Genomic DNA, 22,858 nt, shown 5'->3' with positions numbered 1-22,858 from the left:
TGTTATCTTAATTTCTTTAATATTAAGTTGGACTCAGGCCCCACACTGATCTGCCCTGGGCCCGGGTAGGTCTTGCTTTTAGTGTATTTTAAATTAGATTTTCCAGCTACAGCTTTAGCATGTGAGATGTGTCAGCTGTTTTCTTTTTGTGTATTTTGGTATCAAAATTATATTGATTTTCCTGTTCTTCTTGCTCCTGGAACAGTTGATTTAACATGGGGCGTCTATTTCTCAATGAAAGAGCTTGTGCAGTTTTTCCTGGTTTAAGAAGCTCTTTGAATATTTAAAAAATTTTCCAGTTTTCAAATGTAATTCTACCACTTTCTACCTGTTCTTGAATCAACACTGATGAGCCCAGTAAGCCCCTAGTTTCACAAAAGTGTCAAAACTGCATTAGCTTTTGGCTTTACCACGTATTTCATGATTTTTCCTCTCTCATATTTGTTGCTGTGTAACTTTTCATGCTGTGATTTTACTTGGATCTTTCTGGACTAGAGTTGCCGGTCGCTCATGGATTTCATGGTTTGCAGAGTGCCCCCCTCTGTGGTGGGGGTCACCAGGCCAGTGTGCATTTCCCCTGCCTCACCCTGACCCATTATCTCTCTTACTTTAATGCCTAACTTTTCTAAGTTTTTCAGTTTTTTTCCTTTCCCTTTTTCCCCAGTCTGTTGAAGTAATGAAATTATTTATAGTGCTTTGGAATTTATCCCCGAGGACAACTTTGATTAATTAATTCCTACGTAATTGAGATATACAATGTTCTCACTGTCATTTTCTTTAAATTTATTATTTCACACTTGCATTCTCCAGGAGAGTGGCTTTGGCTCAGGAGTGATCTAGGGCACTCTGCTTCAGGGTGCTATTAGGTACTGTTTTCTTGGAGTTTGCATGGGAACATGGGACCTACCAATTTCAGCTTTGGTGAATCAGTTAATGGGTGTGTGCATGTGTGTGTGTGAGATCTAGCGTGGTTTATATTTACGACTGCTTCGTGAATACCCCGAGGCTGTATATTGGTCTGAGACAGCACCCAGCATAGGGCTGATAATCTAGTAATTGCAGTTGTGTTGTTTAAATTTTCATCTTGGAACACAGTCCTGCCTAATGGAAAAAGCAAAGGCTCGGAGTCCAGATCGGCCGTGGTGCCCCTGCCTGGCCTGCAGCACGTCACAGTGAGTGGTGGCTTCACTCGTCACCCTGTCCCTCTTGGCTCTAAGTGTCTGTGACTGTACGTGGGTGTCCTCAAGTGCTTGTGTTTTCCTTCCTTATGGAATCCAGGCTTCCAGTTTGTGCCCTTGGTCACCATCGTCCTTGTCCCTGATTTCCTTTCCTCTGCAGTTGGGGCTCGTTGGGGCTCCAGGTCATTCATGTGTTGCTATTTGACAGTGCCTCAGTGCCTGCTCCCTGAGGCAGCCTGTGTTCCCAGGGTCACTGTGCTCACCACACAGCGTCACTTACCACCACCCCGTTCTAAGCAGCAGAGTGGAGCGCCATGCCCAGCAGAGGTGTACACGTGACAATGTGACAGGTCCCGTGTGCAGATTTCAGCTTCCCTGACACACAGCGATGCCGCTCTGCCGTCCCACGTCACCCTCCCTCCTTTGATCTATTTATTTAGCCTATAAATGCTGCTGGTAGGTTTGGGCTTCACAGCACCCACCCCCAAAATACGAATTAAAAGGACAAATTGGAATAGGTGGCCGTTCTGCCCACAGCACGTGGAAGCTCCCTGAGGGCAGTGTTCATCCACATCTTGCACCAATAGGCGCCCCTGGAGCTCTTTTCTCTGGTGGTCAGTCCTGTTCTGGGGATGGTTTTCCTCCAGGTGTTCAGGTGCATCCTCTGTTGTACTAAGCCCTGTCTTTCCCCAGTTTTCACTTCTTATCATGGAGACTGCGGGTCCCAGCGCTGGCCAGGCACCAGCAGGTGTGGTGTCCCGGGGGCCTTCTCTTCCCACCTGGGTCTTAGGATGGTCAGTTGTCGGGTGAAGTGTGGGGCAGCCACGTCTGGTTTCTAGGAAGCCGTTAGAGAAGGGTGCTGCGGGACGAAGCTTTTCTCCCCTCCTTCCTTTTGCCAAAGCTCTCGATCTGATGAGAAGGGTTTCTAGTGTGCAGCCTCTCGCTCGGGGTGGATGGTGTGCAGTGCTGTGTGCAGACCCCGGTCTCTGGCTCTAGGTGGACGGTGTACAGTGCTGTGTGCAGACCCTGGTCTCTGGCTTGGGGTGGACGGTGTGCAGTGTTGTGTGCAGCTACAGCTCTTCTGCCTTCCCTGGCAGGAGCTCCCCAGGAGTGCAGCCTGCGTGGCCACAGCTCTGCTTCTTCATCCCCCTTCCTGGGGCTGTGGTCACCACACTGCTGTCTAGGTATGTCCTGGTGGATCATAGCCATCCTTGTCCTTTAGAAGACTGTGGACTTTGGTCTGTCTCTAGGTTCATGATACTTCAATGGGAAATTGAACAAAAGGAGATTATCTTCGTCCTTCTTCACCTTGAAGTCAGGATTATTCCAGGCCCATGGCACTGGAGCCCTCAGGGTGCTCGCTCCCTGATGTCTTCCAGATCCGGCTCTTAAGCCAAAGCTACTCGGTAAAGGCTGGAAAGTGCCTTGCCCTTGTTGGAGGAGCTGGGTTTGACGCCTGGTTGTGGCGTTCCCTGACAGCCCTCCTCCACGTGGAGCCTTGAGAGAAACACAGGGCTCTTTCTGCCTTGGGCGCAGAAAGAGGACATCGGCCCTGGATGCTCCTGTTGCAGGGGTGAGCAGCACAGCCTGAAATGGTTTCGCCTGTGAGCATGAACTTGTCACATTTCCTGGGAGCCAACTCTGGTGATGAGCTCCTGCTCCTCTTTGGAGTGAGTGGGGACAGAGGGCAGTCACGAGTCAGGGAGGTGATGTCACTACCTGTTGATTTCCTTGCTCTGCTTTGGCCACTGATGTTTCCCACTCTGACGTGGAGTAAGAGTCAAGCACTTCCCAAGCTCATTGTTCTTTATTTATAATACACGTAAAAACCCTGTGCTCCTGTCAGCTCCTGGGAGGTGGCTGGTGACTGCGGTGTGGGCTGGGGGCTGCAGCCAGGCAGAATGGCAGGGCTGCCTGGGAGAGCTGCCTTCTCAGGGACGTGTGGGGCAAGGCAGGAGCCGTTTCTGGGCGGTCTCGAGGATCACTGAGGGGGTGATATTGCACCTGTGGAGGGAGGACACCACACCCTGCTCACCCCAGGGAAGACCAAGGATGGGGCACCTTGAACAGGGAGCTGTGAGAGGGAGCTGCTGTGCCCCATGGAACCCTGCTCGCCTGGGACACCAGCTGCCTAGGTGTCCCAGCAGCCTGTGCCCGGTCCTGCCCTCCCTCCCCTGTCCTCTGCCTTCTAGGAGTCACCCAGAGGGTCACAGACAACCACATTCTTTGTTTCACATTTTAAATGTATTTAAACAGGTGATATGATGTGCTTCCAAAATAATAAAAAATATGTATATACATAGATACACACATATATAAATATATTTAGGGGAGATTCTGTGAATAAGGCAGAGGGGAAAGTGCCAGCGGGCTGTCTCTCCGCAGGACAGCAGAATCTGTCTGATCAGATCTCAGAGCTCCAGGTTACTGGGGGCTTGCAGCTTCCTGGGGCAGGATCCGATGGTCGATTGTGCCCGTGGGTGACCCACTGTGGTCTGCACATACCACGAACTGTAATTCACCCTAGAAAGGAAGGGCATTCTTTTTTTGCAGGGAGGGGTACCGGGGATTGAACTCAGGTGCATTCGACCACTGAGCCACATCCCCAGCCCTGTTTTGTACTTTATTAAGAGGCAGGGTCTCACTAAGCTGCTTAGGGCTTCACTTTTTGAAGCTGGCTTTGAACTTGCCATCCTCCTGCCTCAGCCTCCAGAGCCGCTGGGATGACAGGCTTCACCACCTCACCCAGCAGAAAAGACATTCTTTAAGTATCTGTTTCATGTTGTATTTATTTTATTTGTAGAATAATTATTTTTTTGTATACTTAAGCTGTACAACATGACAATATGGGATACAGACAGATAGTAGAAATGGTAATAGCACAGAGACACTGTATTTCTGCTTGTGTACTGTGGCCCCAGAAGAGCCACAGGCCATTGCAATATAGAAAGGTTACTATAAGGAAAGGAAAATGACAGACCCATCATCTCAGTTACCCTTTGTTGTAGAGCAGCTGAAATGTCCCTGTGTGGTGAGGGTCCCACATATAGCACAGCTGTATTATTGATAGCTCCAGGTGATATTCCAGATCTCTAGGCTCTTCCTGTCGGGGGCTACAACAGGATGGAGAGTGGGTGTGATGCTAAGTGAACAAGCCAGTCACAAGGACAGTGGTTGCGGATTCCACCCGGGAGGCACTGAGAGCATCGGATTCGATGGGTCCACCATGCGGCCAGCGCAATGGTTTCATTAATGAGGTTCTTGGCATAAAAGTTAGCTAAAAGAGATTGAAATAAAACACACAGACTCAGTTACCTTATTTCTATTGCCAGGTCCGAGACGGCTCCCCTCTCCTCTAACCGCCCAGCAGGGCAGCAAGGATTACTCAGGACTAGCAGGAGAGAGAGAGAGTGAACACGCCTGGGAGTAGCTTTTTATTGGAGAACAAGAGATTCAGGGGAGAATTCCATCCAATGAAGGTTGAGGGGGGACTGCACTCCAAGGTCAGGGTCAGTGATTGGGCCCCCGGGGTCAGTGGTCAGTCACACCCCCACACGGACGGGTTCTCTCATCAGGAAAGGGCCGGGAAAGTTCCGACACAGCCAGAACGCCTCAGACCCTTAACGGGAGCCGCCCAGTCACGTGTCAGGATGGCTTCCCACAGATGGGGAGGTGGTGGCTGGGGCTGGGAGGAGGGGAGGAGCTCTGCCATCACTTTGGATGTTTTGTAGCAGGAGAGAGTCCTGGAGATCACAGGTAGCCACCGTTGTGCAGCACAGCATTATGGGTATCTCTAACCCTGTTAAGTTGCACGTTGAAATGGCCCACATGGTCAATTTCACGTCATACAGTCTTACCACAATTTTTAAAAAAACAAAAGAATTCTGTGAGAATCTCCGCACCCTAGTCCTTTGCCCTCCTGCCCAGACTGTGCCATGAATAAACCCCTGTTATTAGTTGTTTGGGGGAGGACACACTTCCAGATATTTTGATTAAAATATTTATTTGAGAAATGATATGGATATTCTCCTTGATTGTTTTCTGGCCAGATTGTGGCACACTGTAACGCACCTCTGTACCTTGCTTTTGCACACCGTGAGAGTCGGTCTTGAAGACCTTCCACACCTTCCCGTAGATCCCAAGACCTCTTACTTGGCGTTAGCTGTTGGGTACTCCCGGTGCCCCCCATTCTGCCAGCAGGTCACCACCAGCCTTCCTGAATGCGTCTTCCTCCGTCCTCTCCAGGGTTCCCAGCCAGCCCCACGGTCTTGCAAGATCCCAGACTCAACATGGCAGCCACGCCGTGCCTTCCCTCTGGTCCTCTCAGTCCCCGCATCTGGTCTGTCCGTGCAGCACCCTTGCCTGGCTGAGCTCTGCCTCCCCTCCTCTGCCCTGTCCTTCCCTTCCTACTGTCTTACCTCTGCCCTTCCTGGGGCAGTTCCGTCCTTCCAGTCCAGCCCGTGCAAGGTCATCAGGTCTTGGGCACACAGGGCACTGAGCCTGGGCGCTTGCACTGTCTGTGGAGGGCCAAGCCCTCAGCCTGCCCTGACTCTGGGCCTGTCTCCTCCTCCCTTCTTCACAGGACTCCTGGTCCTGCTCCCAGGCCCTCTCTGTCCCTCTTGGTGTCCTGTCCTTGCTCAGGCCACTCTCCTTGTCCCTTTATGGCTTGGTAGTGTCTTTCCTTCCTTTGAAGACTCACTGCAGAGCTGTGAGAATGACCTTGGAAGCCCATCCCTTTGCCTCGTCCTGCCTGAGCTCAGAGCCTCTAGGTCATCAAGCCACGGCCTGGTTCTGTCCTGGTAAAGGCCGGCCGAGCTGTGCCTTCTGCCCCTCTGTTGCCCCAGGGAGTCACCCGCTCAGCGGCCCTTTGCAGGCGTGGCTGGGGCTTGGTGATTGGGACGGAGGCTCACATGCATTTTCCTCACCGCACACGCCCTGGCTGCCCCTTTCTGTCCCCCCTTTTTCCGTGTATTCTTTCCTTCCTTGTATTTTGCAGTGGTTTTATGATGGTTCTACCTCCTGGTAAGACGTTGCAGCTGGCTGGTCTTAATGAGCGCTGTGCAGTCCCGGCCCTCCTGCGGCTTCCTGCCCTAGTTCAAGTTCGTCCCTGTGACTCGGGGAGCAGTGGGAAGCAGCAGCTCCCTGCACTTCTTGCTAAGTGGATCATGACATTTGCAAGCTGGGGAGGGAGAAGGAGGCTGGGTAGGAGTGAGTTCCCTGTTTTCTGCAGTGACCTTCTTGTTCAGGTGCATAAAACAATTTAACCCAATATTTTTTTTTTTTTTTTTTTGCATTTAGGACTCCTCTGCTTTCCATGGAAGGTAGCGGATCTGGGAGAGGCTCAGGTTGTCTTTGGGAGCACAGGATTTGGTGAGGATGGTGTCCTCTGACCCGCTGGGCTTGCGCAGGCCTCCCTTATCAGACAGGTCTTCTGTGGGGACTGGGCCCCGTGGGAATGGGCCGTCTGTGGAGAATGCTGAGACCCTGCAAGTGGCAGTTGGGGCAGTGTGTGGCTTTTAGCAGTCGTCATTCGCATTAAAATTCCTGAAGGCCTTCTCCCCTAATTTCCCAGACCAACGTGCCATCCAGAGAAGACCCACGGCATGTGCTTGAGGCAGCTTCCAATCCAGAGCTTCTCAGTCCCTTCTCCTCCTGATCCTCCTCCTAGCAGCCAACCCACAAGAGCTTTTAGATCTCGTGTCTCTCCGGGCGCCCTACTCACGGGGAATGGTAATGGCACAGAGACACTGTATTTCTGCTTGTGTACTGTGGCCCCCGAAGAGCCACAGGCCATTGCAATACAAGAATATTTGCCCCTTAAGAATCCGCTTTGCCCATATCGGGGCTGCTATGTTCTCTGTTGAGTGTGCACACTCTGGTCAGAGACCTTTGGCCATCCAACCCCAGCTGTGCCTAATGGAGGTGACTTGGGGTGAGCAGAGGGCTGGTGTCCATATGTGACTGTGCCTGTCTGAGGCTTGGAGTCACCTGGATCACCTGGAAGATGTCGAATGCCTAGAAAGTGGCCCAATCCTTCCCTGTCTTCCCTTTTTAAAGTACGGGTGACTCTTTGGACAAACATCCTGTTCTGCATTCAAGGTAATCTTCACTTCCTCCTTAAGGAGGGCGGTTATTAGATTCAGAGGCACAGCGATTTACAGCCATGGGTAGGACGGCCTGTTGCTAACCAGAACAGGCGGCCAGGACACATGGTGCCCTCTCTGCCTCTGCAGGTGGCCAGTAGGGCTCCGTTTAGTGAGGATTTGCTCATCTGAATGGCAAGACGACCGCTCTTGGCTGCTTGACTTCGCTCTGATGCTTACCAGGGAGGGTGAAATTCTGGATCCCTGCCTCCTGCTGAGTGTGAGGGAGAAATTGATTTCCTCACAGTAGTTCATCGACTGTCCCGCCCCATTTGGTAGCTTAATCTTTCCTTACCCACTCACTTGCCACGCCTCCCTGATTCACTCCAAAGTTGTATCCGCACTGGGATCTGTTTCTGGACTATTTGTTCTGAATTATTGACATCTCGGTGATGACGTCTGCCTGGATTTTGGAGATAGGGTTTGAATGACTGTCCTCGGAGGCAGACGCACTCTGAGAGCGGATTGACTGATGGGCCTGCATTGTGGCAGACTCCTGTGTGCAGACACCCGGGCTGTCTCTGCTGGCCAAGAAAATGTTGTGATGGGCTCCTGGAGGAGGTGCCCTCTCTAGCAGTTCCAAGGGTGCAGAATGCCACCCTGACGATTTACCAAGGCACCAACAGTGCCCTGAAAGCTCAGTTTTGTCTGTGAAGTCAATTAATTCCACCTTTTGGGTAGTACCAGACATACCATGAAGGATCCAAGAAATGCTGAATTGCAAAGGGAAACCCAGCAAGAGACAGCACATCCTCTCTGCACTGCACAAGTACATCCCGAGTGCTGGGTACAGAGTGGACTATACAGAGACGCTGCAGACCCGGTCCCTGACCTTGCAGAACTCCCAGTCCAGGTGGGAGACAGGTGTGCAGGTCAGGGGATGGGATGTAAGGTGCATGTAGTTAGTAGGAGGTGCAGAAGAATGTTTGACCAACTCTGCCAAAAGACCAGGAAAGGTCAGAAATAAAAAAAAGGAGAACACAACGTGTCATCTCTGTCCTCGAGCACAGATGGTGCTCCCCAGATGGGGGAGGGCACCCAGGGGGAAAGAAAGGGTGCCGAAGAGGGAGGGAGGTGGGAACATGGTGGGGCCTCTGGGTATTGGCAGACATGCTCTTATGGCTTGGATGTGAGGTGTACCCAGGAGCTCCTGTATTAATTCAGGACTTGGAAATGACTGGATTATGAGGGCTGTGTGGATCCATCCTAGTTTGAATGGACTTACAGTGTGGTAACTGTAGGCAGGTGGGGTGAGGCCAGAGGAGAGAGGGTCACTGGGTGGGTCCTGGAAGGTGTGTCTTCCCAGTGTCCCTTTCTCCCCGCCCCCCCTCTGCTTTCTGATCCCACCATGAACTGAGCAGCTGTCCTCTGCTGGGCCCTTCTGCCATGATATTCTACCTTACCTCGGGCAATGGAGTCGGCCTGAGACCTCTGAAACTGTGGAGCCCCAAATATACTTTCTCTCCTCTAAGTTGTTCTTGTTGGGAATTTTAGTCACAGTGACACAAAAACTAAGTAAAACAGATGCCACTGAAGTTTATAGAGCATGATCGGATTTGCTTTGTGGGGAGGTGATCTCAGCACTGTATGGAAGAGAGCTTGAGGTGAGAGTGTGTGGAGAAGGCCATTCCACTGGTCATGTGACATTCATAACTCGCGGTATTGACCCTTAGACTTGTTGTCCCTCCATGGTTGTCAGAAAGGGAACCAGCCATTGGAATATGAGGCAGATGGGGCAGCCACAGGTAGTCAAGAGGTGAGACTTGGTGGTTAAACTTATGTTGGGTGACAAGGTGAAGATGACACTTCTATCAGGTACAGCTGTGGAACTTGAGGTCCGGGGAGGAGCATGTGTGAGGTGTGGCCATGTTAACTAGGAGGTACTGGTTCTGGGTGGGCTTTTTGGTGGAAATACAGTTGTGCATTGGTTAATGCCAGGAATACACTCTGAGATAGATATCAGTACCCTGTAGAGTGTACTTATGCAAACCTAGAAGGTATAGCTGAGAGCCTGACATGGTGGCCTTGTGCATCTGGACCCGATTAAACTCTCACTCTTAGTACGATAGAACAGTTTCATTGACAAATTTGTCACTAATGCTTCTCAATTTGCTTATTTCTGTCTTATTAGTCGGCTTCACATGGCCGTGATCAAAAGACCTGACAAGACCAACTCAGAGGAGGAAACATTTCTTTTGGGCTCACAGTTTCAAAGGTTTGGTCCATGGTCCTCCAACTCCATTGCTTTGGGCCTTAGGTGGGCAGAACATCATGGTGGAGGGGTGAGGTGGGCCTTAGGTGGGCAGAACATCATGGTGGAGGGGTGAGGTGGAGGGAAGCAGCTCAGCTCATGGCAGCTGGGAAGCAGAGTGACAGAGAGGAGCCAGGGATGAGATGCTGTCTCTGAGGACACTGCTCCAGAGACTCACCTGCTCCAGCCACGCCCCACCCACCTACAGGTTCCAGCTGGTTGTCTGTACCAGTTGTTAACCCATCAAGTGTCAGTCTATCCACCAGCAAGGCTACAGCTCTCATAATCCCATCCTCTCACCTTGGAACATTCCTGCATTGCCTAACGCAGTGCTTTGGCAGGACACGAAAGAGCCAAACAACAACTATCGGCTACTGTACAATAGGCTATAGGGTGTGTGTGTGTGTGTGTGTGTGTGTGTATGCGTGGGCATGTGTGAATTACAGCCTGCTGCTTCTAAGGCCACGACACAAAAAAACAACTTGAAATTAATCCAATCACGAGAGAAAAACGATGCAAGCAGGAGGTGTGAACACGAGGTGTGAGGCTGCTTCTGCACAAGCGGCCCCCTGCTCTTCACTTTCAAGTAAAGGAAAGGGGTGGGCAGCCCACACGCACCAGAGCACTCACCTGTTACCGCTGTCAAGCAGTCTGTACTGGACATGGGCATGACCGGCAGCGCAGTGCACGGTGTGTCTGCACCAGCGTCTGCACAGATGTGCTGATGGTGCATTGGGCTGGGACACTGCAAGGATGGCTGTGTCACCAGGCGATAGGAACTTTTCACTTCCTTGATAATCCCTTGTGTGTGCCTCGCTGACCAACGCAATGTTCGGGGGCATGTGGCTGTACTAGGGTTAGGAATGTGGGTAGTAGATATGCCAGCAATGCTGGTTTCTCCTGGTACTGGGGTGTTGTAAGGACGTTGGACAATTTCCAGCAGTGCCCCCAGCTCTTGTTCACTTCCTGAGGTCAGGCCAAAGTGAAGAGGGTGGAGGTGTTTACTGCTGGGTGCGGGAGGTCAAGTTCAGCCACTTTTCCACTTACAGCCGTGTCTCTTTCTTTCAGGAGATGGCCAGGTGGATTTTGATGAATTCATGACAATTCTTGGGCCCAAACTGGTGTCTTCAGAAGGTCGTGATGGTTTTCTTGGAAACACAATAGATAGCATATTCTGGCAGGTAAGAACATTTTTTTAAAGGTTAAATTTGACAGGAATGTGTGTCTGGAACTGACTTAGTCTGAGATCTTGAGCTTCTGTGCAGCACATGAGCTCTCTTCTGAGAACGGGCGACGTGCCTCAGTTAAGGTCCATGCTGCGTCCTCTGATCGAGGAATGGGAACTCCACTCATTTGAGGTTCAGAGGGGTAGGACATCTCCCCTCTTGATAGCAAGACTTTTGCCTTGGGGAGAAAGGAGATTCCTCCACTTCTGATTCTTTTTCCTGGAGACATTTAAAAAGATACCTTGATCTCTGACCCAGTTCTGTCCTTGACCCTGGTTCCAGGAGGTCCTTGCTGAGGGCCTGGCGTGGTGGCCTTGTGCATCTGGACCCTATCACACTCTCACTCTTAATATGACAGAACAGTTTCATTGACAATTTTGTCTCTGATGCTTCTCAATTTGCTTATTTCTATCTTGTAAAATCGCTTAGGAGACTCCTCATATCTACATTCTAATTAGAGTTCTACGAAATGATTTTCACATTAGTTCTCTAATTCTGAAATGTAAATATTATTGTGTGAAATTTGGGAAATGGTTTGTAATCATTATTTTAATAATTTGAGTCAAATAAATTGTCAAGTTAAATTGAATTACTGGTTAGGCACGTAAAACACTGTTCAAACACAGTACGGTTTCTTTAATTTCTTGATATGACTTTTCCTCTGCACCAGGGCTATTTCTGTGACCTAGTAAGGGTTCCAGGTGACAAGTCTCTCTTGTCTTATTCTGTCACTCAACTTGCATTTAACCAACAAGTATTGACTAAGAGCTTGTTGTAAACCCTGAAGGCTCATCAGTCATTGTGAGTTTTACAAAAAGCATTCAAGACCAAGTCCTGGCCATTTAAGAGTTTGGCGGAAGGAATGCAATTCAGAGAGAAAACAAGGGAGTAGTGAATGGGTGTGGTGGTCACCAGACTGTACCGTCCTTGAAGCCAGGACTTCACGTCAGAACCCCTTGGCCTGGCCCATGGCCCACAGGGGCCCTCGGTGGTGGAGTGAACAGAGGTTCCAGAAGGCAGGGAGGCATGGTCTTGGGGGCACAGAGGAGGCTTTGCAAAATGGCGGCACTTGCTTTGTTCCTTGAAGTACCAGGAAGCTCTCGGGAACCCCACTTGCCAGATGGCGAGAAGCATGGATGACGGCAGGTACGGTTGCAGGCCTGCTCCCTGAGTGTCAGAAGGGGGGTGCAGTGAGGATGGGGTGATTTAGGCCCTGTGGGCAGAATGGACAGGGGCCTGAGGGGAGCCAAGGGGGGACGCTGCCACAAATCTCCCAACTCACTCTTACAAACAGGGCCACAGACACGCCTTCGCAGAGGAGGATTTTAGATTGGACATGCAGAGTGGGAGGGGTGGACAGCCCTTAGGGTCTGGAGCATCAGGAGGCTGCGCTGGAGACCCAGAGGTGGGATTCCTGAGAGCCACTGGATGAGCTCTCCAAGGGAAGCCATGTGGCAGGGGACAAGCAGAGACAAGGCCAGGTCCCAGGGGAGGTCCTGCGGCAGCAGGGGCATAGCGCTGGTGCACACTGATGTTAGGTTCTCACTGGGGTCAGGAATCTCCCTGGGACCCCACTCCATGTGACAAGAGTATTCCTCTGCTCTCATAGCCCTCCAGTTATGCCGTGACAGTTGGAAGGACAGACAGTACTGGAAGGGAGCACAGAGAGATGATGGAGACCTCGCTCCCCTGGCCGTCTCCCAGCCCAGGCGGGTCCACTCCTCAAGGGCACCTTCCCTTCCTGACGTCCCTCTCTGTTCGCCCCCAGTGCTTCCTACCGTGGCCACCCCCAGGGCCACTCTGATCCACAAGAATGCTCCAAGGCCCTGAGTGCTCGTCCTGGCCGCACACTGAGAGGAAGGAGCCCTAACCTTCTCCCTCACACGGCTCACTTCTTGCTCATTTCTTCCAGGGTCTCCACAGAGTGCCCCCAGGGCAAGCGTCCCTCTCACACTGTGCTGATGGCCTCTGGCATGACTGGGACACATTATCGTGCTCACAGACACTCTGTGTATCCATTTTACCAAAGACCCTTGTCCTGGCCCAGGGTGGCAAGATGGGGCATAGGAAAGAGCAGAGGAAGACATTCCACTCTGAACACGACAGTGAGGCCAGAGAGGCTGCACAGAGCTGCTCTCTCCCGCTGTGCTCACAGGCTCAGAGCTTATGGCTCAGCAAGCAGGAGCAGGAGCGGCTCTCAGTCCTCAGTGCTCAGCCTCCCCTGCCTCCCCTGCCGCCTGCCCACGCAGAGGCAGGAAGCAGTTTGCAGAACATCCTGAGCCCCCAGTCTTCCTGGGAGAGGCTCACGCCCCTGGGGCTTGGGGGGTTTCCTGGTTTAAACCAAAGCTGTGTGTGTGTGCATGTCTGCACGTGTGTGCACCTGCACGGGTGTGCGTCTGCACATGTGTGTGCGCCTACACGTGTGCGCCTGCTTTGCCACAGTGGCTGAAGGTAAGGGGTGCAGGGAGAGGAGCAGATGGTCAGCTTTGTGCCCATGGTGCCCAGGCAGGGATGCTGATCAGGAGGAGCTGGTGCTCTAAAAGGTCCATCCTGCGTAGGAGGCTCCACCAGGCTTCCCGCCAGAGACAGGTTGCCATGGAAACAGATACACGTTGCTTACCTGGAAGGGAATATCTGTGGTTTATGGGTGCGTTAATAATGTATCACACCAAAATCTAGAGACAGAGACAACCGTAAAGACTTACTGTGCCACGTGGAGTCTGTGGGCCGGGAACTGGAAGGCGCCGTCGCTGGGTGGCTCTGGCTCAGGGGCTCCTCAGAGGGTGCTGTCCAGGTATGGGCTGGTGCTGCAGCCATTGGAAGGTTTGGCTGCTCCTGGAGGATGCACTTGGAGCTGGCTCGCTGGCATGGCTGGCAAAGGGGTGCCAGCTCTTGACAGAGGCTTCCGGTACCCGCAGGGGCCCCTCCACAGTGCTGCCTGCCCATCCCCCTGACCTGGCAGCTTCCCCCGAAGCAGAAGCTGCAGCAACTTTTATGACCTGACTTTGGAAGTTAACTCCGTCATTTCTGCAGTGTCCTTTGGTACACAGGCCCTGCCCGTCCAGGGTGAAGGGCCTGGAGGCAGGAACATTGGGGCCTTGTGGAGACTCTACCAGAGAGGGCTCAGCTCCCGTAACTGGGCTTCTTCAACCTGGTGTTGCTGCCTTGAACCTTGGTTTGCCCCAGGCTTTGAGGAAGCCTGAGGTCAGGGCTGTTCTCTGGGTCACTGTGGAGTGGCTCTCCCAGGCAGAGGCTCATCTTCCTAATCAAATCTGTTCTGTGCTCTTTCCTTACAGCATTCTAGCTTTCACTGTCAGGGGTAAAATCAAATCAAATGGAATCTGCTAAAACAACTATTTATCGCTTAGCGCTAGTCCCGAAATTATGAGCTCCCGGCTCTCTGCAGGAAATTGGTGTCCGTGAAGGTGGAATTTAACTGGCTACAAATACAGCTGCTTCCCAAGGAAGAGGCCCCCGTGATGTGGCCCTGAGCATCCGGCATGCAGCCCCCTGGGGGAGGCTCACCGAGTTCCCACACCCAGCTGGAGAGCCTCTGTGACTCTGTGTTTGCGCTAGCCTCTCGTCGGGTCTCCATGTCTGCTGGTTCTGCCAGCGGTCCTCTTGGAAGGGAGGTGTGAACTGTTTGAAGTTGGCTGGGTCCTGGTGTGTGGCAATGACGGAGAGGAGGGAAGGAAGAGCTGGGGGCCCACTCGGGTGGGTCTGGCCTTCGGCTTGGTGCTGCAGGTCCACGGTGGTGGCTAAGTGCTGCTCTGCCATCCCTCTGAGCCACACTCCAGAGCCCAGTTAGGTCCCAGAATGAGTCTGAGGGGATGGTGGAGGCCCGAGAGGCCCAGGAGCGAGGCCCCACCGTGTCATACACAGCCTGCGAGGAGCCTTCCTTCTCCCTTGGCCAGGACAAGCTGAGCAGCCTGGGAGGTGAGGCGTGCTGCCCACAGGGCCTGGTGCTCCTGGTAAACTCCTCTCCCTCCCGGGGCAGGGGAGTGGGCCCCGGCCGGCCTGTGTGTGTGCCCTGGCTGGGGCTGCCCTGGGGCCCAGGCAGGGGCTGCCCTGAGGCCCAGGCAAGGGAGACTCTGTGGGAGTGTGGGCCGGGCTCCCACTCTCAAGGCCCCAGTCAGCCACCTCACCAGCGTTTGCTGGTGTCGGGTTTCTGTTTTGAGAAATGAAACACATGCAGTCTGTCAGCAGACAGAGCTGCCTCTGTACTGCCCAGGGGGTGGGAATGCGTGAGGGGGACAGGATGTCCCGGGTGCCTGCTGCTTAGCTGTAGGGGGACAGGATGTCCAGGGTGCCTGATGTGCTCAGGCGATGTTCTGCAGAGCTCCCGGGGTCAGGGAGCGGCATGCAAGCCGGTCGTTGCCACAGAGTGATGTGCGCGGTCACCACCCAGCCCTGGTCCAGGTCTAGGCCGTTTGCCCACCACCTTGCTATGGCCCTGGTGGTCCTCCCTCAAGCTCTGCAACCTCCTCTGTGGGAGATGCACAGGTGAGGCAAACACCTGCCCGTGATCCCCCCACTTGGCCTCCTCCCCACCCAAGTCTCGCCCTTGCCTGCCTCCCGCCTCCCTGGCCGTCCTCCTCTGGTTTGGTCCTGACTGAGTCCTCCCCAGCCCAGGGCCATCGTCCACCTGGGGCGCTGGCAAGCTGGCTCTGCTGTTGTGCTGAGGTGGGCAGAGAGCATCGTGGCCTTGTGACTCGGCAGCTCACGGTGCTTTGTGCCCCATGGTCGTGACATGGGAGAGGGTACCCACGTCGCGGCAGGCCCAGGGGATCCCAGATCTGTGGTGCCTTTAAAGACTGGGAGGAAAGACAGCGAGATGCGGGGCGACTCCATGGTAGGAAGACGGGCAGAGGATCCCCGTATTTTCTAAATACCAACAGTGGGCATATGTCCCTCCTTGATTGGGAAGAGAAGGGAGTCGCTGGTGAGCCAGGTGTCTGAGAATCCCTTCACCTGTGAGATGGACCACCCAACGCTGGCAAACCTCGCAGGGAAAAGCCAACGGAAGTGTTTGATCACTAGCTCATGTGACGCCCTGGAGCCAGGGCCCAGACCTAGGAAATGCCTTTGTCAGTGTCAGGACAGCTGGCAGGCTGGTGGCAGGTCTCTGCACATGTCTCCCCTGGCACCCGCAGGGTGGCTCCCCCAGTATTGTCAGTGTGCCACTCTCTGGAGTAGTGGATCCCAGCTGCTACTTTCCCTGGCGCCATCCTGGGGGGACCTAAACCGTGTTCAGCGGTGATGCCTGTCATGGGTCTGCTAGGCGGACCACACTCCGAATCCCCGAGTGATTGTACTGAGTGTGCGATGGAGAAGGGGAGGCGTCCGGTCAGGAGCAGCTCCCCAGTGCTTTCCTGGACTGTCCTCAGACCCACAGCGCCAGGCGCCCTGCCAGCTGGTTTCCATGACCCCCAGGTGACTGCCACTCACACTAGGGTGAGAACCCCTGAGTTACCAGACTTGAAGGAGCCTGAGGTGTGGGGAGGGCAGCAAGCCAGGTTCACAGCCGTGACGGGGACCTCAGTTGCCCTCTGTGACGCAGACGTCGGTTTCCCTCTGGGTTTGGTATTTGGGGTTTTCTGTTGTCCATAGCCATGAGTATAACTGGTTTTACTCCATGTGACACTGCAGTTTCAAACGGTTTTTTTAAGGTAAAGAGGTTTTGTATCAGCAGGTGGTTAATTTCTAAGCAGGAAGGGCTAGGATGGGGATGAGAACTGGCCCCTTCACTGGGCCCTGCCCTCCAGGCCACGCATGGCAGCCAAGCTTTGGTGGTTGCAGGAGGCCCTGCGGCCAGTTAACCCAGACAGCCATGGCTGGCTGGGTGACCAGGCCACCACCAATGGTGTCGCTGTCTTCGGGTCACCTCTGTCAGCACCGTCGGATCAGCAGCTGCCTCCATTGGCTGGAGGCTTAAGATCCTGATTCATGAGTTCATAAATCTTTGCTCCAATAAACTGTGCTACGTTTGATTGATCCAAGGAATTAACTAGCAGAGATGACTTCCTGAGCACGAAAGCCGAGAGAGGATCATAAATAAAACTCTTCACTGAAAATTATACAATGTTCTGAAAGCTACTTGGTGATACTTAGCCACACCTGTTGCCTGTTTAAATCCTACAGTTAAAATCAATGCCGTGTCCAGGAATCTGAGAGATCCAGAAAAACACAGCTCTAAAGGTGGGATACTGTATGATTATTTAAAATAACATTCTCATGTTATAGTCGGTGGAAGAGGCCAAAATAGAGGTTGGATTTGTAGTGTAATTGCCTGGCCATTTGTGGTGGGGGGACTTGGACCAGGAAGCAGACTCAGGTCCCCGCAGGTAAAGGAAGATGAAGATGCAGTTAGGGTAGCAGACAAGCTGAGGAGGCTCGAGCCTCAGCTCCAGCCTCCAAAGTTCATTTAGCCTCTTTTTACATACAGTCTGAACCAGAAGGCACCCTACCCCCAGGGTCATCAGTGGACGCTTGTTTACAGGCACCATTCAGGACCTCAGGTTCCTACCTAGAATCCCAGTGTGTGTGACCTTGATTACACACTACCTAGGACTCACAGCCCTGGCTACACCCTAAAAACAAACCCTAAAACACACAACGTAGCCCACTGGAAGCCTGGGCCAGGGGCCTGGCTGTGGCATTCTGGGCCTGCGGCTCCGTGTCTGTCACTGTTCCCGTGTGTCCATCTGTTGTACTTCACTTTACATGCACTTGTCTTCACCTATCCTGTACCTGTTATGTTCACCAAGAGGAAAACGAGATGGAGTAGACAGCAACTGTTATTGACTGGAATCAAGGTCACTGTCATTGTTTCTTTACATACTTGGGACTTTCTGAATGTTCTCCACATAGGCTGTAGGGTGGGTCCTGTTATCATTCAATAAAATCAACAAAATCTCAAGTTAACAAATCTCATTAAAATACATCTGTTTTCAAGAGCGGAATGAAAGAGTGATTGGAGCCAAAGGGTCTCTAAAACCGGTACCCACTGCCACAAACAGGCACAAAGTCCATGTGAGGGTGTGAAAGCAGGGTGTCAAGGTCAAGTGCAGCCAGCAGCAGCCAGAAGGAAGCTGGCACCTGGGGCTTCCTGTCACCTTCTCCTGGGGAGACCAGGCACTCCTCCCCACGTCCAGGTAACCCACATTACAGTAGAAACTAAGGCAAAGGTAATGTTGAAAATCTCTCTGAAGTAAATTCAAAACCCACAGCTAGGCGGAGCTGACCAGCAGCCTCAGGCAGAGAGACAAAAAGAATCCCCACGGGGCTGGCAGAAGGGTCCAGAACTAGGGGCTCAATCCTTCTTATTAAATTTATTTGATCACTTATTTTTGTGGTGCTGGGGAATGGACCAGGGCCCTGCCTGTGATGCCCAAGGTTCTCCCGTGGCCCTACAGCCCCAGCGGAGATGAGTTCTCACGGCCAACAGGAGCCTCCTGGGGGTTATTTAAAGCTATTTTCTTTTACTCAGTCTACTTGTCCTCGGGCGTCCAGTGTGTAGGGTTAACGAGGACACTGTACACACTCGTGGAGAGGAGAGTGGGAAAGGAACCCTTCCCTCAGGGCCTGCGTCTTGGCCCTGAAGCGGCGGAGGGGGTCTAGAGGTCCCAGCAGGAGCAGGAGGCTGGCGTGGCGCTGGTGGGGACCTCTGGGCAGGCTGACCAGCTTCTCAGGTAAACGGGGCCTGCTGTGCTTCAGGGTGGTGCTCCTGGTGCACCCTTGACCACGGCTCTGGGGATCTTGATGCCATAAGACAGTTCTGAGGTTCCCAGGCTCAGCCAGGGAGACACAGGGAGGTACCACAGCCATGTCCCTGCCCTGTCTCAGCAAGGTGCCAGGCTGCGGCCCACACTGTCCTTAGGGGCCATGCGGGTCTACTTTTTCTACTTTTGCTGTTGTGAATAGGATTTGATTTTTCAAGGTGTATTTCCGTCTCCTCCTGCCAGTCCAGCTGAAGGCAGGTCTGGCGGTTACTGAATTCTCTCATTAGCAGCGTCTTGTCTGTTCAGCTGCTATAATAACCCCAGGACTAGACGTCATGGAAACAAAAAACATTTTTTCTTCAAGGTTCCGGAAGCTGGATGCATGACCGGGTTCTGGGGAGGGCCTCCTGGGTGGTAGGCAACCAGCTTCCCCGTGTAACCTCGCGTGGTGGGAAGAGCGAGAGGGAAGTCTGGGGTCCCTCGTGGGCCACTAATGTCATTCCTGTGGGCCCAGCCTGTGACCTCTTTACCTCTGAAAGACTCCCTGCTCCAGGCACAATCACATTGGTGCTTGAACCCTTCAGTATATGAATTTCGGGGAACAGAACAGAAGTGCTAGATTTTTCCATTAATTTTCTTACCTTATCTTGTCTGCAAGACTTTGTCTACAAATAGTAGCGACTTTGTGGCAATGTATCTCTCAGATCCATTTGTACTCACTGGGAACAGAGTCATCCTAAAACCTCTAGAGGTGATGGTGTTTCAGGACATTAACCTCTAACCCAAAGATTTTTAACATCATGAATATCTGTCAAGTGTCTTTTGACTGTAATACTAGGATTATGGTGATTCCTGCTTTGAATTACTGATACGATGTGGTATTTAATGAATTTCCTAATATTAAATAACTTCTGTTCCTAAGACTAATATTTGTTGTGTGGAAGGTCATTTTCTTAATGTAATTTGAATTTATAATGCAATTTAAAAATTTGATTTATGATTAATTTTGATTTTTTAATCCATATTTATAAATAAAAGGAGACTATAGTTTATAGAAACTCTATGAGTGTCATTGCTAGGTCTGGAAACATCGTTATACCAGTGTGAGAAAATTAATTTACTGACTGTCATCTTCTGTGACCTGCAGTAATCTCTATTTAGTATAGAATGTACTCGAGACTTTGAATTTGAGTGAGCCAGTTCATAACCTATCAGTCCAGTGGTGGAGCGGTTCTTGTTTTTTGGGGTAATTGATTGATAAACATTAAAAGTTAATTGTGCTTCAGTCTATTTTGAAAATTTACCTTACCCTCAGGAAGTTCCCGGGTCCTCAGAATCACCTCTTTATTAGCAGTTACTTGCACATATGTGGCTTGGAAACTAGTTGGCAAGCATTCTCTTTTCATTATAGCGTCTCCCATTGTAACTGTTGTTTTTCTCATTTCTATTAATCTGACCGGCCAGATGGTGCTCTATTTTAGTAACATTTTGGAGAAAATATACTCTTCTATTGAATGAAAAGTTCTTCTTATTTCCTGTTCTCTGCTCTAGTATTTTCCCTTGGTCTGCGCTGCACTTCCCCTCCTCTTGTGATGAGGGACATTTCTGTTACACTGGCTCTTTGGTCTTTATTAGCTAAGGGATTCGGATGTGAACCCTCTTCTCAGTGCAGCCTTTCCCTGTCCTGAGGTCTTGGTGACTGCTGTTGTCACTCGTCACATGGCCTATGATTGTGCTTAGTCTCTCTCTTTTTCGTAGCTACTCGGGAGAACGTCACTGAACATTTTTGTTCAACGTGCTGTTAATTTCTCGCCTTTGCGTTGTGATCCGAGGATGCTGGCGGGTGATGTCTTTGTGCTGATTGTGTCCATTCATGTTCAGCTGCAGCAGAATGATGCTGGGGTTGGATGACTGGCCTCCCAGTTCAGGAAGCAGAATGAGTGATGTGCCCTCTTCAGGAATGATGCTGTGGGAACCCTGTGTGTCCCTCTTTATTCTGCGTCTGCTCACACTCTCTGAGACAGGTGGTGTGAAACCGGCCTCAGTTGCTCCTCCTTCCTCTTTGTGTGTCTGTGTGTATGCGACACTGTCACTCCATCTTTGAGGGAGTGACCAACCCCTTCCGCAGAAGCCTACTCAGGTCTCTGGGTTGGATGGAGTGTGGTATCACGGTGGCCAGGTGACAGGGACCTTGCTCTTGGGGATTTGTATTCTGGTGTGAGGGGTGGGAGAAAGAGGGGAGGCCTTAAACTAACAGATAATAAATAACTTCAGATCATGTGAATTCCATGAGTTCATCCAGCAGGATAATCAATAGAGGGCAGTCCCCATGGGAACCACACAGCTTGGAACAGCTGTGACTAGCAGGGCTCTCTGAGGAGGTGACGCGGCACCACCCCTGGCTGTGGTCTGAATGCTACGTGCAGTTCAGAAATGGAAGGAGGTGGTTAGGTCCTGGAGTGGACCCTCCTGAGGGGACTCAGGGCTCTTGTGGAAGAGTGAGGTACCGAGTGCCCTTCTGCCATGTGACAATACAGCGAGAAGGACTATCCTCTAGGAAGCAGACCTTCCTGGCCACGGCTTGTGCTGGCACTTTAATCATGGATTCACGGCCCCCAGACTGTAAGAATAAGTTTCTGTTGTTTAAAAGCTACCCAGCCTGCAGTATTTTGTTATAGCATCACAAAGAGACCAGGACACCCCTAAATCATGAGAATGTTCTAGTTGTGCAAGGCATTTGTTTCTACTAGTGGGTCCTTATCCATCCTTTTCCTTTATAATAGTCTGCTTTTTTAGGTCTCTCTCTCTCTCTTTATAAGAATCATAGCATCAGATTCATCTTATAAGCCACTCTGAGAGAATCTGCCCTTTAATAGAGTAGTTTAATCTGTTGCTAATCATTTTATATCTGCTTATCCACACTCCATGGGTCCTATATTAGTATTTCTGGTTTAAAGCCATTTTCTTTTGTTTTCTGTCTTTTGCTATATTAATTGTTTCTTATATTTATCCTTTAAATTTATTAGAAAGATAGCCTTTCTTATTCTAAACCATTTTGCTACTGATTGCCTTCACCTTTATGAAATATGTATTTAAAATTATATTTGTCTAAATATCAAATCCAAGGAATCAATATCTTCCTAAAAGAAATTTTAGCTTTTCCATACTGTCTCTGTTCATTTCCCAGCGTCAGGCATGTGTTCTGTTTGTTTTTATGAATGTATTGGAATGGCTGCAGATTCACTTGCAGACATAAGCAACCATCTGGGGAGACCCCACATACCCATCACCCACTTTCCTCTCCTTTGCCTTTTGCAAACCCCCAGTTTAGATTAGGTATCCCATCTCTGAAATGCTTGGGACCAGACATGTGTTGGATTTCAGAGTTTTTTTTTTCCAGATTTTAGAATATTTACAAATACATACTCGATACCTTGGGGACAGACCAACTCTGCACACCAAGCTCACCTGTGCTAAGTGCACACCTTCCCCATCAGGCCAAAGGTGAGCTCCTGCAGTATTCCCCTTCCGCCAGCCGTTTACCGCCTGCCTCGTTCACTTTCCTGCTTGTGGCATCCTGAGGGAGCTTGAAAATTTCAGATGTTGGGGCTTTTGGATTTTGGGTCTTGAGATTAGCATACTTGATTTGTATAAAACCTTAACAGGGATTATTTTATTTTGTTTGGGGCACTAGGTGTCAACCCCAGGCCTCACAGGTGTGAGGCTGTCCCACTGATCTGCACCCCCAGCCCCACTTCCTATTTTATCTTGAGATGGGGTCAAGTTGCCCAGGCTGCCCTGGAGCTTTCGAGCCTCCTGCCTCAGCCTCCCAAACCGCTGAGATCACGGTGAGCTGTAGTCCGGCTGGGCAAAATAACTGAGAGGTGATAAGCAACTTGAAGGCTGAAGCAGGAACTACTTTATTGTGAGTGAACTCAGTAGGAACTGAGAACTCAAAGTAGCGGGCACCCAAGGTAGCAGGAGCTGCTTCTCTGCCAGACCGCAGAGGTGCATATACCCAACTAATTACACACAGCTTAACTTAATGGACATCATCTAGACACAGCAGTCAGTCATTAACGAATCCTCATCATCTTAATGGCTCACTGGCGTTGGCTCACAAACCACTCCTCCTAGCATACTGCCAGGCGCCATCTTAACTTAGTTGTGGCCCTCATCAACGGTGTGCGCCACTGCGCCTGGCTGACGCACGCCACCAGTCCTCTCCTGATGTCCCCTGACTTGTGTGTACACACCTGTGTGTTTCCTCTGCACGTTTTGTCCCATGTGTGGACCTCTGTCACCATCACCCCAAGTTCTGCCGGTCACCCTTTACGGA

At 51.4% G+C, this 22,858-nt stretch overlaps 1 protein-coding gene and 1 long non-coding RNA gene across 2 annotated transcripts in view; one reads left to right on the top strand and one right to left on the bottom strand.

The window, feature by feature from the left end:
- Caln1 (calneuron 1) overlaps positions 1-22,858 on the top strand; it is a 278,793-nt gene that overhangs the window by 136,863 nt on the left and 119,072 nt on the right. Inside the window, exon 4 of the mRNA XM_046456015.2 lies at positions 10,641-10,753. Within this exon, the coding sequence (XP_046311971.1) occupies positions 10,641-10,753 (113 nt within the window). The remainder of the gene's footprint in view (positions 1-10,640; positions 10,754-22,858) is intronic.
- On the bottom strand, positions 3,971-22,849 carry LOC124100487 (uncharacterized). The gene is made up of 3 exons (XR_006854322.2): positions 13,504-22,849; positions 10,203-13,418; positions 3,971-4,455 (listed from the first exon to the last, which is right to left on the bottom strand). It is a non-coding gene; the product is annotated as an uncharacterized LOC124100487 (long non-coding RNA).

The sequence above is a fragment of the Marmota monax genome, unplaced genomic scaffold (genome assembly GCF_021218885.2).
Source record: "Marmota monax isolate L192 unplaced genomic scaffold, Marmota_monax_Labrador192_F-V1.1 WCK01_AAM20220418_F8-fsc00235, whole genome shotgun sequence".
NCBI lineage: Eukaryota > Metazoa > Chordata > Mammalia > Rodentia > Sciuridae > Marmota > Marmota monax.
This window is presented reverse-complemented; position numbering and strand designations above follow the sequence as displayed.